At 31.2% G+C, this 19556-nt stretch overlaps 1 protein-coding gene across 1 annotated transcript in view; it reads left to right on the forward strand.

Annotated features, from left to right (window-relative positions):
- Nucleotides 1-19556, forward strand: part of Sol1 (CUB domain-containing protein Sol1) — a 395528-nt gene that overhangs the window by 65155 nt on the left and 310817 nt on the right. Inside the window, exon 4 of the mRNA XM_089179486.1 lies at nucleotides 16390-16570. Within this exon, the coding sequence (XP_089035612.1) occupies nucleotides 16390-16570 (181 nt within the window). The remainder of the gene's footprint in view (nucleotides 1-16389; nucleotides 16571-19556) is intronic.

Here is a 19556-nt window from a genome sequence, read left to right on the forward strand (position 1 = left end):
ATAATCTGTACGAGAAGCAGATGTTACATGAACGAAGGGTTTTGGGAAAGGCGTATCTCGTAAAAACGGCACGTGGCACGTACGTGAGTGTAGGAGGAGGAGGATAGGGTGGGAGGTATTATTCTCAATTTATCTTCTGGCCACTTAGTCTCGTTTACCGTGTGATCCTTTATCGGATCTCCAAGGAATACTCGCGCCAGATGTTTTTAAATCGATAGTTCGGTCACTAAGCTTGGATGATTTTCATTTTAAAGTTTATCCTTTGTGTTACCATTTCTTTTTTTTTTTTTCTTGAGATAGATCAATGTTTACTTAGTAATATTGTAATTTTTGCCATTTATTTAATAATTATACAAATACGCGCCTGTAGGTCAGACATACTTTGAAAATGTTGCTTGCGAATGCCATCTATTGGGACGGATTTCTTTTTAAGCCCAAACAGCTTATACACACATGAATTACAGGTTGCCTATTTTTTGGGCAGAAAAAAATTCCGTCCCAATAGAAAGCGCTCGCAAGCAATATTTTCAAGTGTGTCTGGAGGTTTGCATTACTACAGACGTAATGTTTTTATATATGATGATAAAAATTGAACCTTAAGGGGACCTTCTACTCTGAGCACCTAAAAAAAAAGGCTATTTTCGCGAATTTTTTCCAAGAAAACTATAAATGATATCGATCTAAAAGTTGTTAGGTTTGTTAAATTGAGTCTTAAACTATATAAATGAATTTTTATTTTTTCATTTTAATTAATTTTTTATTGCAAAAACAGTAGTATAAAAAAACACCTTAGAACTTTAGTGCTTTGGTAGCTCCATCAGAACTTGAGAATGGCTTACCTGAAACATGAAAGTAAAATGGTTTTATATTCTGTATGACTTCAGCTACAAAGTGACAGTTTTATATAAAAATTTTATCAATAAATAAAAAAATGGTGGACAAATTACAAAAAAACGTAATTTTGACCTTTTTTTTATTGTTTTTGACTAAAAATAAATAGTAAAAATTAAAATATAAGAAAAAACTCTCCGTCACTTTGTTACAGCTCATGTGTAGAATATGTGGATTAAATTTTATAAGAATCGGTTTACTGGTTCGTGAGATACGATGGAGCTAGTATTTCAAAACATAGTTTCGAGATAAACGCGTTTAAAGTTTTTTTCTACTCAAAATCGTTAAAAATTCTTACCTAAACTTAATCTGCGATGCCTGGACCGTACAATAGACCTTCTTCTTGTTCATATTCTTCAATTTCTTCCAGTCTTGCCTTCTTCCACTTTGATCTGGCATCTTTTGAGCACTCAGAGCTTCGACGGTTCGCAGATTCGATACGTCGGTCGTCGCGTCTTTTAGCAAAGTCGATCGCTCCTGGCCCAAGTTTCATGCCCATCGTTTCCATTATCTTCATCACTGTTTGAAATCCTTCGTTAAAGATACATGCTGAAACTTTGCACGCAATTTCAACAACTTTTTTGCCGTTAAACAGGTGTTTAGGTGCCATGTTCCATATCCAGTTATTAAAGCTTTCATTATTATTCTGCGTATGTCTACCTAAACATCTTTCCAGCAGTTCTGTCTTAGTCAGATCCTCATAAATAGGCTTTAGCACTTTCTGTACATCTTTAGAAAGTGCCGGAGGATGCTTGTATTTTTGCTTCAGTGCCTTAGTTTTGAGGTACTTACACCAGTCGATGGAACACGTATGGTAATTATTATTTTTTTTTTTTTTTTTATGAATCTTGAGATATTATGATCCCTTTCTATTTGTAAGGAAAGATATAGCCTCCGTCGAAAGTGTACGAACAAGTTGAAATGAAAATAAATTAAAATGCAAACAAACTTTGAAAAGGGTTGAGAACATGGGAATCTGTTATTTTATAAAATTCAACTTCAATGATCAATTAAACATTTCTCATTTCTTTTTCTTTTTATGAAATAAAAATGTTTCCTTGTCGAAGATATTAGAATGAGAATTGAAATGAAAATAATAAGGGAAGTGTAAACACAACGCGGAAAAGAAAGAGGAAGAAGAAGAATATGAAGAAGAAGTTGGGGTAGGGGTTGGTAAAGGTGAAAAGTTGGGGTGGAGTTATTCTTTTATTTATTTATTTTTTTTTTTCAAGTCGAGTGATATTAATAATTCCCCATACAAAGTTTGAAAACAGGCCCTTGGATGGCCAATCGCCGGGCAAAGGATGACAACTAACGGCCGATCATTGACGTTTTCTAATAGCCCATAGAGGGCTCAATATCCAAATGATAACCCCGGCCCATTACCGGCATTTATTATCGTCCCATTACCGGCATTTATTATCGGCCCATTACCGGCATTTATTATCGGCCCATTACCGGCATTTATTATCGGCCCATTACCGGCATTTATTATCGGCCCATTACCGGCATTTATTATCGGCCCATTACCGGCATTTAGTATCGGCCCATTACCGGCATTTATTATCGGCCCATTACCGGCATTTAGTATCGGCCCATTACCGGCATTTATTATCGGCCCATTACCGGCATTTAGTATCGGCCCATTACCGGCACTTAGTATCGGCCCATTACCGGCATTTAGTATCGGCCCATTACCGGCATTTAGTATCGGCCCATTACCGGCATTTAGTATCGGCCCATTACCGGCATTTATTATCGGCCCATTACCGGCATTTAGTATCGGCCCATTACCGGCATTTATTATCGGCCCATTACCGGCATTTAGTATCGGCCCATTACCGGCATTTATTATCGGCCCATTACCGGCATTTAGTATCGGCCCATTACCGGCATTTATTATCGGCCCATTACCGGCATTTAGTATCGGCCCATTACCGGCATTTATTATCGGCCCATTACCGGCATTTAGTATCGGCCCATTACCGGCATTTAGTATCGGCCCATTACCGGCATTTAGTATCGGCCCATTACCGGCATTTAGTATCGGCCCATTACCGGCATTTAGTATCGGCCCATTACCGGCATTTAGTATCGGCCCATTACCGGCATTTAGTATCGGCCCATTACCGGCATTTAGTATCGGCCCATTACCGGCATTTATTATCGGCCCATTACCGGCATTTAGTATCGGCCCATTACCGGCATTTATTATCGGCCCATTACCGGCATTTAGTATCGGCCCATTACCGGCATTTATTATCGGCCCATTACCGGCATTTAGTATCGGCCCATTACCGGCATTTATTATCGGCCCATTACCGGCATTTAGTATCGGCCCATTACCGGCATTTAGTATCGGCCCATTACCGGCATTTAGTATCGGCCCATTACCGGCATTTAGTATCGGCCCATTACCGGCATTTAGTATCGGCCCATTACCGGCATTTAGTATCGGCCCATTACCGGCATTTAGTATCGGCCCATTACCAGCATTTAGTATCGGCCCATTAATGGTAGTTGATCATTGGCCGATTAATGGGCCCAGCAATGGGCCACGTTTTATTCAAATTATTAGCCCATTAACATCATCATAATTTAATAATCTATATATCATCATCTTCAGACAGTTATATATTTCTCTATGTCTGATCCCCCGAAAAATATACCTGACAATACGAAGGATTATACAGATTACAATAAAAAAAAACTGCTTGAATAAACAATGAAAGAGAAAGGGATTGAACAAGATAAGAGTCGTCCGTGCGCGCCGAACGCTCAGGAAAGCGGTCCGAGGTAGTTACGTTCAGGCACCAAAAATGTAGTTAGAGACATCGGATCTTTTTGAAATTTTAACACAATATTTCTACATATATATACATTCGAAAAATGTAAAAAAAAAAAAAAAAAAATTTTTTTTTAATTGCAGAGTAGAAGGTCCCCTTAATTTTGTAATTAATACACTTCGTTGTATGCAGTCGCACGCTAAATTGCCAGGTGTGGGGACTACGAAGCAACCCACAAAGAAGAGATTTAGAATAGGAAAAACTGTATACTGTATTCTATCTCATTCTCTTTTAGGCTAAATCCTATAGATCTATATATGTTTATCTCTTACTCTCTTCTTACTATCGTAATCGTACTTTTTGTTTCATCGAGCTTGTTTGTTTTGTTTATCGCTACCTGTCGCTTTTTCATCAAAAGTTGTAAAAATAAGATATCTTTGTAAATCCTACAGTTGTGCTAATATCTTTCGACGTTGCTTGCAAATCAGTATTTTTCCAAACGTATGTGTAAACACCGCACACGTGTTTGAGAGGAAATTCCTGTGGTTTGGAGTAACGCGTACGGGAACCGCAAGACGGTAAATTCCAGCTCTCTGAGGTATCTCTAATGTCCACGAAACTTGACGCTTTGGTTAAGGGACTATCAAACTGTCGTAATTGTGTCCAGTATTCGTGATTATGGATCGAGAATTAAACGTTCATCAAGTTAATCTCATCCCTTTTGACTCGATTAATTAACGAGTAATAGGAAAAAAAACAAAAAAATAAAAACAAGAAAGGAATAATATAAAAATGCCCGCAGTATTTGTTACTATAACATAATACGTTTAACGAATAGATTTATTGTTATTATTATTATTATTATTCTTATTATTATTATTATTATTATTATTATTATTATTATTATTATTATTATTATTATTATTAACGAACGCGAGAATCTCGTGGGAATAATTTTGTCGACAATTATCCCCCCATTTTCCGGGAGATTAACTTAAACTAATTTAAAATCATTATCGCGCGACATTTGTCAGATAACAATAACGCGCGCTTCTGGTTATCCATTTCTGATAGTAGTATGCATTAAAACGATATTACGAATAATTATCGATAAATTAATCTTCGAGTAATATATCAACGAATGATTTGTTTTCGTTTATTAAATAAACGCAAACGAAGGAACGGATTGAACAAACGAACAAACGTACAAGCACAAGTAACAATAACTATAATAATTACGAACAAATAATTTAATACCATTAGAAAATTCAAGAGTTTATGATAGAAATTCATGGAATATATGTAACTAACACAAATTCTATGCTCGAACAATTTTCAAACTTATTTTTTATTTCTATCTGTAACTTTCACCGTTACTACGGATCAACCAGGATTTCCATTAAATTATTATCCTTGTTATTACGCAATACACGGATTATAAGAGAGAAGATTAACTTTTGTATTTACGATGAAGTAAAAAGAAGAAAAAAAAAAAAAAAAGAAGAAAACAACAACAAGAATAAAAAAAAGGAAATTACTCAGTTGAAATTCATTGTTTAATAAATAACACGAAATCTCTGTACTTCCGAATGAAATTCGAGAAAAGCAACAGTAACAGCAAAAGCCAATGCAACAACCAACCATCAGCAATGGTAGGAGTAGAGTTTCGTTGAAATCCAGTTGGTCGAAAAATTTCTTTAATAATTAACGTTAAACGTGACGTCCGTACCAGATTAATATTACAAATTTTATCGAGTTTCATAACTTCCCTTACTACCACCCACTTCTTTCTCTCTCTCTTTCTCTCTTTCTCTCTCTTTCTCTTTCCATTCTATTTGTTTTTCTTTCTAGACACGTTTCACGTATCGTTGACACGACGTAAAAGCGTGGAAACGTAGGAATAATGGGTAAGTGGTTTTCTAAAAATCCCTTACAGTATATATATATATATATACATTTAAACATATACATTTAAACATATACATATATACATTGAAAGTTGTGAAAGGCGAGAAACAGTGGTGCACTTCTTAGTGGATGCTGAGTATTCTTCTTTCTTTTAACTCGGTTTTTTTTTTTTTTATTCGCCTCTTTATCCTGCAGCTTTTAGCAGAAGCCTTTCTGTGTCCACGAAGTAATCGCGTGATCTAAGAGTGGTGAAGAAGAAGAAGAAGAAGAAGAAGAAGAAGAAGAAGAAGATAGTGAGCTAGTGAGATAGAGAATGAGAGAGAGAGAGAGAGAGAGAGAGAGAGAGAGAGAGAGAAAGAATGAGATAAGGAAAGGGGAAAGATAAAAAAAAAAAGAAGGAAAGAAAGCCGGAGCTTTCAAAAGATATCTCGAGTAGAAGACGTTGTGCAGTCGCGAGAAATCTCGATGGTAGCAAGATAGATAAGTATTTCTTCCTATATACAGATTTTATATCTTACTATCGTATGTATATACGTGTATTATATAAAAGTTGGAGAGAAAGCAAAAAAAAAATTGTAGATGTTGTGTGAATGAGATAGATAGAGAGAGAGAAAGAGAGGGTGGAAAGACAGCGGGGGTGGATGAGATAAAGTGTATATAAAAAAAGATATAAGATAAATACTTTGGATAGGATATACTATATAATTTATCTATAATAATTATTATTCTAATATAAGTAGAGTGCATTAGAGTATTAAAATAATCATTTAATTAATTAATTAAGTTATAATATTAAATTCTAGTAACATTATGGCATCCGGTGGTATCACTTTGGTGCCATTTAAAAACACCATAAAATAACATTTGAATTATATTTCGTGAGTGTTTAGGGGAGCATAATAATTATAAAATTGTGCTTATTTAACCAAGAATTAAATAAGACAAATTTGTGGATAACATATTTTAATTAAAGCAATAAATACTTGCCGCCACTTTCGAAATTTTTTAAAAATCCAAAATTTCCAAGCTAATTATGCCCGGCTTCGAATAAAACAAACATATCTAAGATCTGCGGACGGCATAGTGTTAATTAGATGGATTATTTTTATTATGCACATGTGCAACGTTCGGAAAGTCATATAAACGATATACCTAATAAAAATAATTTCATAGAGGACAACGTGCCAGTCTGAAGGGAAATTTCGAAGAAGACGGTGCTCCGATCATATACTCGGTGTTTTTAAATAACAATATACATTTTCTTCAATTAATTAACAATTATTTGAATACTTTAATGCATTCTTCTTATATTAGAATAGTTATTGTACTCGAGTTATATATATATAGAGAAAGAGAGAGAGAGAAAGAGAGATATCAAAGCTTTTATAAAATAGAACGTAAAAGATTTCTTTTGAAGCTTTTGTAGAAAAGTCACACAAGTTTAACGATTTCAGGTTGTGGCAAGTTGCGGCTGAAAAAGAGTCAAGTTGCCAATGTGAATCGAGTACTAAGTGATTTCTTGTGTTTCCTTTCGTACAATAATAAAATCGCTTCTTTTACCGTCGGCTGATCTTTTACGTAGGTGTTACATACATATATGCATATACGAATATATATATATATATACACATACCTATAGATTTTCATATAAAAGCTCGGAAAGAAGGAGATGTGAAAGAAGAAGAAGAAGAAGAAGAAGACGAAGAAAAAGAAATAAACTGTAGGTAGTAGATGTATTGGTAAACTATCAAAGATAGAATCGGATGGCGAAGAAGGGACTCTGGGATTTCGGTGTGCCGCAACGTGTCAGTGGTCCGTGAATCACCTGCGGGAGTTCTCAAACTAAAATATAATGCTCGAGAGGATGCGCCTTTGCTAGTTCGAGGCAAAAGAGGTGGTTTGGTGGATGAGGGTCGACGCTGGATGAAATCACGGTCTACCGGTGGTAGCTCAACCCTGTTGGTAAACTAACTCTCTCTCTCTCTCTCTAACATTCCCTCACTCACTCACTCTGTTTCCCTTTTTCTCTCTTTCTATTTCTATTTCTATCATTCTCTTTCTATTTCTCTCTGACACTAGTTTTGGTAGCATCTGCTGTTGCGAGTTTAATGTGTACGTCTTGTAGGTATGTCACGCTGACTTATCGGGAAAGATATCAAAAGTATTCCTAGTCTTCTCCTCGAGTCTGTTGCCTCTACTACTAACATACCACCACACACACAAACATCACACCACTACTACTACTACTACTACTACTACTACTACTACGTATTACGACTACATTCCTTCTGCTACTGTTACTGTTACCGCTGTTGCCATCTAGAAAAAAAAAAATATACGAACTTCTCCACGCGTCGTTAGATTGTTGGATATTACTTGTGCAACCTTATCCCCCATCCATCCCCTATCCATCCCCTTTTTCCAACAAACTTTCGAAGAAACTTACGAAATCTCGACCGAAAACGTTCATAATAACGAACTCTGTCTCTCCCTCTTTCTCTTTTTCTTTCTTTTACTTACTCCTAGACTTGTATTTCGATAGATCGATAGTTTCCTTGGAATATTTCTTTGAAAGAAATTTATCATTAACGATTAACAAAAATTCATCAATTTGTTTTTTATTATCTATTTTTCTTCCTCGTATTATTCTTATTATTATTAACCCTTTTCGGACGCGTGTCCACTCTCAGCCAACACACAAGAAACTATGCTAATCTTATATATATATATATATATATATATATATATATAAGATTATATATATATATATTTTATAATTTAATTATTTATTTTTAATAAATTTAATAATATCTAAATATTAAAAATAATATTAAAAATTTAATAATAATTAATTTAATATTAAATTTATAAAATATATACTTTTACATAATATGTATCTTACGTACTAAATATATTATATATATAAATTAATTCTGACTACTACAATACCCATGTCCAAATTGAATACGTCCGAAAAGGGTTATTTGTATTATAATCGTAATTTTGAAGTTTTAATATAGATACACTTTTTTCTTTTTTTTTTTTTTTTCGTTTCTTATTATATTAACACTCGGATGTAGGGTAGAGGATGTTATAAATAGTGAAGAAAGATGCTTGAGGAGTTAGCGAGAGGGGAACGTGACCGAACAATGATCTTTCCCAGGGGTGTTGCAGAGTAGTACTATAAAGTAGTATTAGATTGTAGGTGTAGTAACATCAGAGGTAGCAGCAGCCGGGCACGACACTTGAGCAACCAAGAGGCCGCAGTCCTTTCAGTCTTGTACATACAAAGCACAGCATGTATTATCATCTATGTACATATATATATATATATATATATATATATATATATATATACTTTTACCTATACACACATTCAAATATATATGTATATATCTGTATGTATCTTTGGTAAGTAGGTATGTATACGTAAGCGAAGCGAAAATTAATTCCACCGCTGCTTAAAATATTCCCTACGTTTCTCGGACAGTTTCGCGAGGAAATTGCAACGTCAGCCTTCATCGTCCCTCGTCACCTTTTTCCTCCTCCTCCTCTTCTTCTTCCTCCTCCTCTTCTTCCTCCTCCTCCTCCTCCTTCTACTTCTACTTCTCCTCGTAGTCTCTTTCTCTTCTCATCTTCTTCTTATTCTTCTCTCTCTCTTCCTGAAATGAAACCAGTTATTTCCATGAAAAGTTTGATAAAACAGTCGTCGTAAAACGTTAATCATTTTTCATTGGTTTCTACTCCAGAGTATATGATCTATGGTGGTACCATCCTCTTCAAGATTTACTTTCAAACTGGCACGTTGTCATCTATCAAAATACTTTGATTAAATGTTGTTTATATGACTTTTCTAATGTTGCACATGTATTCAATGGTTATGATATTCCTAATAAAAAGAATTTAAGATTATAATGTCCTGATTTTACCATTACTAGGGTAAATTTTTAAAGATTGAAATTATTCAATGTTAGACATTTAATGATCTCAATATTAAATAGAGGTTTAATGTCTTTTTAATATTAAATACAAGTTTTTTTTTTAATCTCTATCTGTCGTTTTTTTCGTCTCGTCCGTTTTCAAATCACAGCCATTCTAAAGAAGTTTATTTCACTTCAAAAAATGTTAATATCGAAACGTTATAATCTTAAATTCTCTTTATTAGGAATATTATTACCGTTGCAGATATTTGAAAAGTCATATTAACAACACAAGTATCCTTTATTGGTTTTGTTTTTATTGCTGACAGAAGGAACTCTTTGATGTCATAAATTATTACGATTTGGTTCGACAACGCAACGTTAGATAAATACATTCGAAAAGGCGAGAACGTGCCATAGGAAGGTTCGACGTTAATAAGATACTTACTTAAATGTAAAAAGGTTCCTCGTAAGTTTGCCGAACGTGTCTTTGATATAGTAGAAGAGCTCAAACGCGAGAAAACCCCCACTCTATTCTGTATCTTGTTCGTTACATATACGTTGTTCAAAGGAATCGCCAAGAATTTCTTGACTATCTTACGAAATAAACTTTATCTTCGAATAGACACATACACATGCACAAACGTTCATATACATGTATATGGGGAAAGAGAGATAGAGAAGAAGAAGAAGAAGTAAAACGTCATTCTGATGGATATGTACAATTTTTCATATTTTTCTAACTTACATTTTTTATATTTCTAACTTTCATTTTTTTTATATTCGTTTGCAGAAAATATTCTACCGAACTAAAGTTTGACTATAGTTAAAAATAAAAAAGAAATAAAAAAAAAACACATATAAATATATATAAATGTGTATGTGTGTGTGTGTATAGATATATGATTCATGAGACTTTTACAATTTATTTCTAAAAAATAAACAACGTGTTACGTTTGGGAGGTCCCTCGAGGGACCGATCGATAAATTTTTCCATTCTCTTTCATCCATCGTAGGGGTACGGTATTTGTTTCCCGTCCACAATTTAGAATGGGATCGAAACGGTATAACCCAGCATTATTTTCTTATTGTCCGGGACGCGGTGTTTACACGTTCATATATATATTCAGTTTTATGTTGTCCAGTTGTCATTGTAGTAGTAGTAATAGTAGTAGTAGTAGTAGTAGTAGTAGTAGTAGTAGTAGTCGTCGTCATTTCGGTCGTCTCGTAATCGGTCGTATTTCGATGGTCATCCCACTTCCAAATTCCAATTAAACCAGTCATCATCGCTCGTTTATTTTTACAGGCGAGAAGAAATAAAATGAAAATATATGAAAAAGAATTGTGGCTTGTGTACAATGAGAGAAATGAACTTTCCAAAAAAAAAAGGAAGATAAAAATAACAAACAAAGTAATTTAAAAAAGGAAAAGAAATAAAATAACAAGAAAGAAGAGATACGTGGTGTTTGAGCGTAAAGGTGGTAGAAAAGAAGGGTGGAAAGAAGAAACAAAATAAAAATGAAAAAAAATCTCGAGTGTTCTTCACGGTTTGTACTAATCAGTCGTGAAACGTACTTCATATGTGTTATATATATATATATATATATATATATATATATATATGTATATGCTTAAAAAATAAATATATTTACGAGAAGTTTCGGAGAACAAGTGAGTGCGATAAAAGTGGTTTTAGCGAAAAATCGAGAGTGTCGGAAGAGAAAAGAGAGAAAAAAAGAAAGAGAGTGAGATAGCGAGATGCAGAGAGAGAGAGAGAAAACGAATTTTCAGCGTACATTTTTGCGAATATAGGTCACAAGGGTGTCGTCCTAGCTAGCACCGCGAAGCTTTATGTAAAGAGAGATGGACAACATTGTGAGAAAAAGAGAGAGAGAGATAAAAGATGTGATAATAAAGGCGAATGACTGCGAGGAGGGAAATAAATAAAGAAAGTAAAAAAAAAAAAGAAAAAAAAAAAGAAAAGAAAAGTAAAGTAAAGCAAAGCATGCAACAGAAAACGAAGAAGGGAGTAAAAGTAGTTGCGGCTTGGCATTAACTGGAAAAACAACGAGCACCGAGTGTAAAGGGAAAAGGGATAGGAACGTGAGGAATGAGGATGGGGTGGAGAGAGGGTGGTGCTTGTATAGGAAGAGCAAAAGAGAAGAAACTCCTTGTTTTTGCTAATTTACTAAAGATCCCAGACCAACTTGTGACTCGCGAAAGCTATTAATTCGCACCGTGTTGTGGAGAAGTCGAGACAATTTACAGTATCTCTCTCTCTCTCTCTCTCTTTTTCTCTGTCTTTCTCTTGTACCAATCGAATGCATTTCTTTTCATACTACTACTACTACTACTAGTACTATTACTACTTCTTCTTTGTCATCTTCTTTTTCCCACCTTTAATCGTGTCCAGTAATTAATCGCAAAAACGAGTAACACCGTGTGTAAAAATGATCGAAACAAATTACTTCCTACTATACTCTACTTTGTTAAAGATTTATTCGAAACGTTAAGTACTCTAGGATCTCATTATGAAACATCTATTACTGTTATATAATTTGTTTTTTTATTTTTTTGTTTTTATTTTTATTATAATACATTCTTCTTTACAATTTCGTTTGAGTTTCTCTTCTTTCTTTCTTTCTTTCTTTCTTTCTTTTTTCTTTCCACCAACCCCGTTGTTATTGTTTTTCTTCAAACTTTTTCCTCATATTACTTTCTCCCTTTTTTTATTGGTTTTTTTTTTTTTTTTTTTTTTTAAATCAAACTGATTAATTGCGTTAGCATCCTTACAAATTACTTTGTTTGGATTAGTTCTACTACACAGAATGGGAAGGAATGGTGGCTGCTAATGGATCGCTTCAACGAGAATAATCGTCTCGAAACGCGTTATTCCTATCTTCCCTTCGTCTCTCCTCAGCTTTCCCTTCCTTCTCATCTCTTTCTACTCCTCCTCCTCCTCCTCCTCCTCTTCTTCTTCTTCCTCATTCTCATCATCTATGTCCTCTCATCTTGGTTCTCTCATCCTCTCGTTTTCGTCTACTGTCGTCTTCGTCTTCGTCTTCGTCTTCGTCTTCGTCTTCGTTTTCGTTTTCGTCTTAGTCTTGGTTGTCGACAAAGACGAATAGCAATGCCGTTAGGAGATACATACTACTTTAGATAAATTATTGCTCTCGCATTTAATGACGTTACGCAATGACCTATATTAGAAATCGTTAAAGCATTTCTCTTCTATTATAAATACGTCGAGCCATTTACTTGCATTTTAAAGATCAATGGAATTTCGATGAGTCAACAAATATTTCTCACACAAGAGACTAGTTTCTGTCTTATCATCTGTAAAATGTTTTGTAAAGAAAAAAAAAGAAAATAGAAACTTATTCACGTATAAATAAATGCAATTTAATTAATATTTTTGTTCAACTTCAATAATGAATATTATATATCTGTGTTTACGTATATAAATAAATAACATTTTGATTGTCATAATTAAAGTAAGATTAAAGGAATATCAAATACATTTTTATACGTACGTATATAAAAATTTATATTAAAGTTACTAAACCAGGATAATTAACTCTTTTGCAGACCGACTTTTTTTTTATTACGCTATTACAAAAGAATTTATATTACTTGGAATTAAGAGATGATAAAAACAAACAAACAATACAAAACAAATAACACAGAGTGATTTAAAGAATGTGTTTTGGTTTATTGCAAAAATAACAATTATGAAATATTATATATATATATTATGTGTTCCCCATATTGGAGTAAGAAAATTAAATGAATAAATAATAAAAATAAAATATATAATAATAATATAATATTAATTTATTGGTATGAGATTTAAAAGTTATGTGAGTTCGTACAGAATTAAATTAATTTTGCAAATGTTTTATATATATATATATATATATATATATATATATATATATATATATATATATATATATATATATATATATATATATATATATATATATATAATTTTTATTTATATTTTTATGTATTTAATTTTTATTATATACAATTGGAAAAATGTTTAATATATATTACACATTGGAAAGAAAATAACGAAACATTCGTATAGAAAAAGAAGTTTTATTCAGTGTTACACGCAAGTATTATTAAAAAGAATATAAACATTCGTATAAGAAAGGATTCTGCGTATGTGTAAGATAATGAGTATGTTTATACATATACATATACATTGTATAATGGAGAGAGAGAGAGAGAGAGAGATAGAGAGAAAACAAAATAAAAGAAAACATTCATATATAAGAATAAAGTGAAATAAATGTCTCGTGCGAGAGGATACACTATGAAAAAGTAAATAAACGCAATTATAGTACAATATATAGGTCATTGCGAATATAATGAGAAAGAAAAAGAGAGAGAGAGAGTCAGTTTAATTCTAGGTGCCTATTGAGACACAACGATCTTTCAATTACTTCTTCCACTACTACTGAAATGAGTAATTAGTTCATTATTAATTCTTCTCGGGTTTTATTCTTCTTCTATTACTTTTTATTTTTTTTTCCTTTTTTTTTTTTATTTTTTATTTCTTTTTCTTTCAAATACATTCTATGGTCCTTGATGGCAGGGAAGAAGAAAGTCTTTTTCAAGTATCACCTTTACCCCTTAATTTTTTATATTTTTTTTTATTTCTTATTCATTTAATTTTATCTGCAGTAGTATTTTATGAAAAAAAAAATAAAAAAATAAATAAATTCATGAAATTTCTATCTTTTATTTCAACGATGATTTTTTAATGTTAAAAGACATTCGTTGTGTTCCCCTTTGTTTTTTTCTTTCATGATTTGCAAAAGATTTCTCGAAGGATTTTATAATTTCATTTTGCATATTCTACGACTTTATACGTTACGTTTAGTATGTATATAGAAACAAAAGAGAGAGAGAGAGAGAGAGAGAGAGAGAGAGAGGTAAAGAGGTTGAAAGAGATTGGGAAAAAGGGTAGTAGAAAGATAGGACGAAAAGGGTGAGAGAAAGAGAGGACAAGTCGCAATCAATTCATTCGATCGAAAAAGCTTTTGTATTTATCCGTCAAAGGGAACGGGAGTAGATCAAAGTTTACCACTACCAGTTCCAGTATTAAAATCCCATAAAAATGTTGGTTACCATTTTTCCTTTATCACCGACTTTATTTTCTTTTTTTATATTTTATATATATGTTTAAATATTTAAATATATATACATATATTTATTAATCAGTATTATATTTTCATATATATATATATCAGTATTATATTATATCATATTAATAAATAAATATATATATATATAAATTTATTTTATATTATTATATTAAATATATCTTATAAATATATAAATTCATTTTATATTATTATATTAAACGTATTTTATAAATATATAAATTTATTTTATATTATTATATTAAATATATTTCATATGTATATAAATAGCAAATTTTAATGTAATTTCATATTTTATATTACGTTATTATGCGAGGAACATAAACAAATTCTATTTAAATTAAAAAAACTTTCCCCAAAAAAAAAAAAAAAGAATAAATAAATGTTACTTTATTCAAATTATTTGAAGTTGTAGAAGAACACTCGTCATTTAAAATATAAGTTGGTTTAAATTCTCACATTATTCTAGGAATGACCACTATATTTTCTGAAGGATAAAGTATGAGGGAGAGAGAGAGAGAGAGAGAGAGAGAGAAAGAGGGAGAGAGGGAGAGGGAGAGAGAATGAGAAACAATCTACCATAGAAGTTAATTGAAAAACAGGAAATTAAATTTTGTCCTCGTGCATGTTGTGGTTTGCTGATGGATAATGAGAACTCGTGTGTTTCGTGGCAAGCTCGGTGGTACCATAAATCATAGACTTATTTAATCATTTATCTTTCGATACTGTTAATTTAACAAATTTTAAAATAACAACAACAACAACAACTACTACTACTAAATATTTAAATACAATTGGATGATATAAATTTTGTGTAGACATATCTTGGAGGATATATTATATATTTTCTTATTTCAATATGCTATTAGAGATAAAAATGTTTTTAAGTAATGCATCGTCAGAATGACGTTGGAAAAATTTTGTCTAAAAGTTTACTCTATCTCTCTCTCTCTCTCTCTTTGTTTCTTTTTCTTTTAGTATAAAAAAAGAAAAGAAAAAAAGATAGAGAAAAGATGAAGAAAGATCATTCTTTTTATGAAAAATTCAAACTTTAATTTAATTCTTCGAAATTGACACGAGACCGTTACCGTTAAGAGATCGATATCAAGGGTTGACGGTTTCATTTTGGAAATAAGAAAAGTTTAGAGAAAAGAAAAGTATGTGTTCTGCAAAAACAAAAAAAAAAACAAAAAAATGGTAAAATTACATTATCGTAATATTTCAATATTTTATAATGAAAAAATGATTTCAAAACGAATTTGACTAATTTCTTTGAGATTATAATATCGTTGACATTTATTTGCATGTTTATTTTTATTCAAACATTGGAAATATTATATTTACAAATGAACCAAATAATTATTTAACACTAGAATTACCACACCAGTCATTTTGACTGATTGGTCTTTGATTTGATTTGGTATCAAAAATATTTTGATATTCTTCATTATTATACTTATTATTATTATTATTATTAAGTATTTTTTAAGATCTCAGAATATGGAGTTCCTTTTGTAAAATAATAATAAGTTAATAAATATAAAAATATTCTACTTTTATATCTTTTTAAAGACCAGTTATTTTGATTGGTTTTTGTAGAGACAGCTACGTCTCAACTATTGGTAGTTCTAGTGTTAAGATGATAATCCATTTGAAGTACATTTATTAAATGATAAATATATATTGATTAATTTATTTATGTTTCAGGTTGCAAATGTGTAAGGTATAGCAGTACGGATAGACCATTGGGTGGTACGTTTATGACACCTTATTTTCCAAGAAGATATCCACCTAGCATCGATTGTCTTCTTTACACGTTCATTGGTCAACCGGACGAGATCGTAGAATTAACATTTCATCAATTCAGCATACATCGAGTTAGATCTGAGTAAGTGTAATAACATTATAGATAAATATTTAATAATAATAATAATAATAATAGTTACAGTGAAGAAGCTAATGAAAAGAAAGGAAAAAAGAAAAGAAAAGACAAGAATTGTATCGTATCGATACATCACCTTTAAATTAATTAATCAATGTTCCAATGTAAAGGCAAATATTCGTCATTTATAAAATATAATAGAATGAAATAATTTAAGTCAACGGATAAAATATACTCCTACCATACGACAAAATCTACCATTAACCAAAGTGTTAATTCAAATAGGTATCATACTTGATTAATATTCATGAATTTATTCGAAGGATGATACGAAGCAATTAACCGGTTCGATTGGTTGAATTAATTATCGAGAGAACTCATCGAAGTTTGAATCTTGGGTAGGCAGGAAATCAAAGTTAACGTTCACACGAATATATCTATATGCTCTTATTACAAATATGTATAAGTATATTATATTATATTTACATATTCATTTATATATACGTGTAAATATATATTAATATTAATATTTAAAAATATTTAAATATAAGTAATATTAATTATTAATTATAATATATAATTATCTAATATATATTATAATTCTAATAATATATATATATATATATATATATATATATATATATATATATATATATATATATTAATTGATATGTTATAATTAATACTCTAATGCACTATACTTAAATAACAGGAATTTTTAGTCAATATCTGTGATGGGGAAGGAAATATATATATGTACATTGCGTTAGCTCATTTCTCGAATTTAAATTCTTAGCCGAGAAGGGTGTTAACTCGTATTATAAATTACAAAAGGAAGGGACAATGGCGTCTTGGGTGACTTCATTTGCGCGAGTAGTTGGTTCACCGGTTGGTAGAGAAAGGAACATGGGGACTTGTCCTTAGCCATTAGAACGTACCTCGTGTCCCGTATGTTAAATTATATCGATATTCTCGAAGACTAGGTGTGCGTTAACTCAGCAGTTGGTGTTGAAGCAACGCGTAGAAACGCGTTTCCCTATTCAAAGTGTTAGTCCTGTTCGTGTAGTAACATTAAGGAGCTTGTAGTAGGAAGTCCTGGGCTTGGATAGCAACGTGAACCGTCACGGCAGACAAACATTAGGAACACTGACTCCATGTAGTCGACTAGCAGCATCTTGGCCCTGAGCGACGTTGATTCACTTTAATACTCGCGATAATCGCACAGTTTGAGAATGTCCCGAGCGTACTATCCCACCCTAACTATTAAAGATCCCTACACTCCATTAATTTTCTATTAAGTATGATTACATTTTTATTACTGTTCGTTATTATATATTTTTGCAAGCACGTGGGAAACTAAGGATAAGATATCAACGTAACGTAGATCATGAGTGAAGTCATATTTAATGCGTTTACACCCGAGACAAATTAGTATTCTTATTTTTTTTTTGTTCTTTCTTATTATATTAATTACATCGTCTTCGAGGTCAATTAAAATTAAAATTTTCTTCCTCTTTTGCAAAGGAGAGTTTCTTTTTTTGTTTTTTTTTGTTATACTTATAATTAAATTCTTATTAACGAGAACGTTTTAATTATTTTTCTTCTTTTTTTTTTTTTTTTTTTTTTTTTTAACGTTTAATTAGACCAAAAAAAAAAGTAATACAAAAGAGTTAAGTTTTAGAAATTTGCGGATGGATAACGTCCATTAGGATAAATTGAATTGAAGATAATGCGAATTCGTCCCCGAACGGGTGTTAGAGAAAAGCAGCTCTCTTTTCTCTGTCGGTGGAACGAGTAGCTCTGTGACTTATGGTGCCAGTTCTTGGCAATACTTGAGTTAGAGAAAGAGAAAAGCACAGGAGGAGGAACCTAGAGAAAGATCCTTGCTAGCCAATTTGTACGATCTAACGTATTCTACCTAGGTTGAATAAGAATAAGAAAATAAGAAGAAGAAAAAGAAGTAGAAAATGCTCCGAAACGCAGAAGAGGACACGCATTCTAAATTGTTAGAAAACAATATTTTTCTCTTATTCAAGAACGATTGTTTAAATGATATTAATATTTATTATAGATCATTCTTATAAATCGTCAAATATATTGTTTTCTCTATCAATCTATAACCAAAAAGAGAAAGAAAATAGCGAAATATCTTTAACCCATTGACTGGTAGACATATTTAGAGCAACTTGGTTTTAATTTTGAAAAATGTAATAATTACTGATATAATATTGTAATGGTATTTACCAATATCATCTCATTTTATATTTATATATTAATATAAATATAATTTATTATTATTATATATAATATAACATATTAAATATTATATTTATATAAATTTTATAATATAAATATAATTTATTATTATTATATATAATATAATATATTAAATATTATATTTATATAAATTTTATAATATAAATATATAATATTAATTTAAATATATAATATTTATTATTTAAATATTTATATAAATATTTAAATATATCCTAATATCATTTAATATATAACAAATTTATATTTAATTATTTCAATAATTATATTTTATTATATTATTATATTTTATTATTTAAATATAAATGTAAATAATTCATTATTTTTGCCAGTACTCAGTATTTAAAAAAGGAAAAAAATATGGCCGGCCGCGAATATGTTCATGTTTTTTCATACCATATAAATTTTTTATTCAACCTTTTTAATAACTCTTAACGCAAATAACCATTTGTAATTAATCTAAAATTGTAGCACACACTATACGAGATATCTCGTAGTTGACAGTCAATGGGTTAATGTAAATCATGGAATGTTTTACATTTATTATCAACTATTACTAATAAGATTTTGATCGTATCTTTGATAGTTAATATTTCATTTACAATCTTTCTCAATTTTGATCTATCCCATGACAATCTAGTTTAGAAACTATACACGTATGTACGATATCTATGTATAACCTGTGTATGTATTAGTGTGCATGTATATAAATGCTCGT

The sequence above is a fragment of the Polistes dominula genome, unplaced genomic scaffold (assembly GCF_049000335.1).
Source record: "Polistes dominula isolate Pdom_NZ unplaced genomic scaffold, Pdom_raw_medaka contig_27, whole genome shotgun sequence".
NCBI lineage: Eukaryota > Metazoa > Arthropoda > Insecta > Hymenoptera > Vespidae > Polistes > Polistes dominula.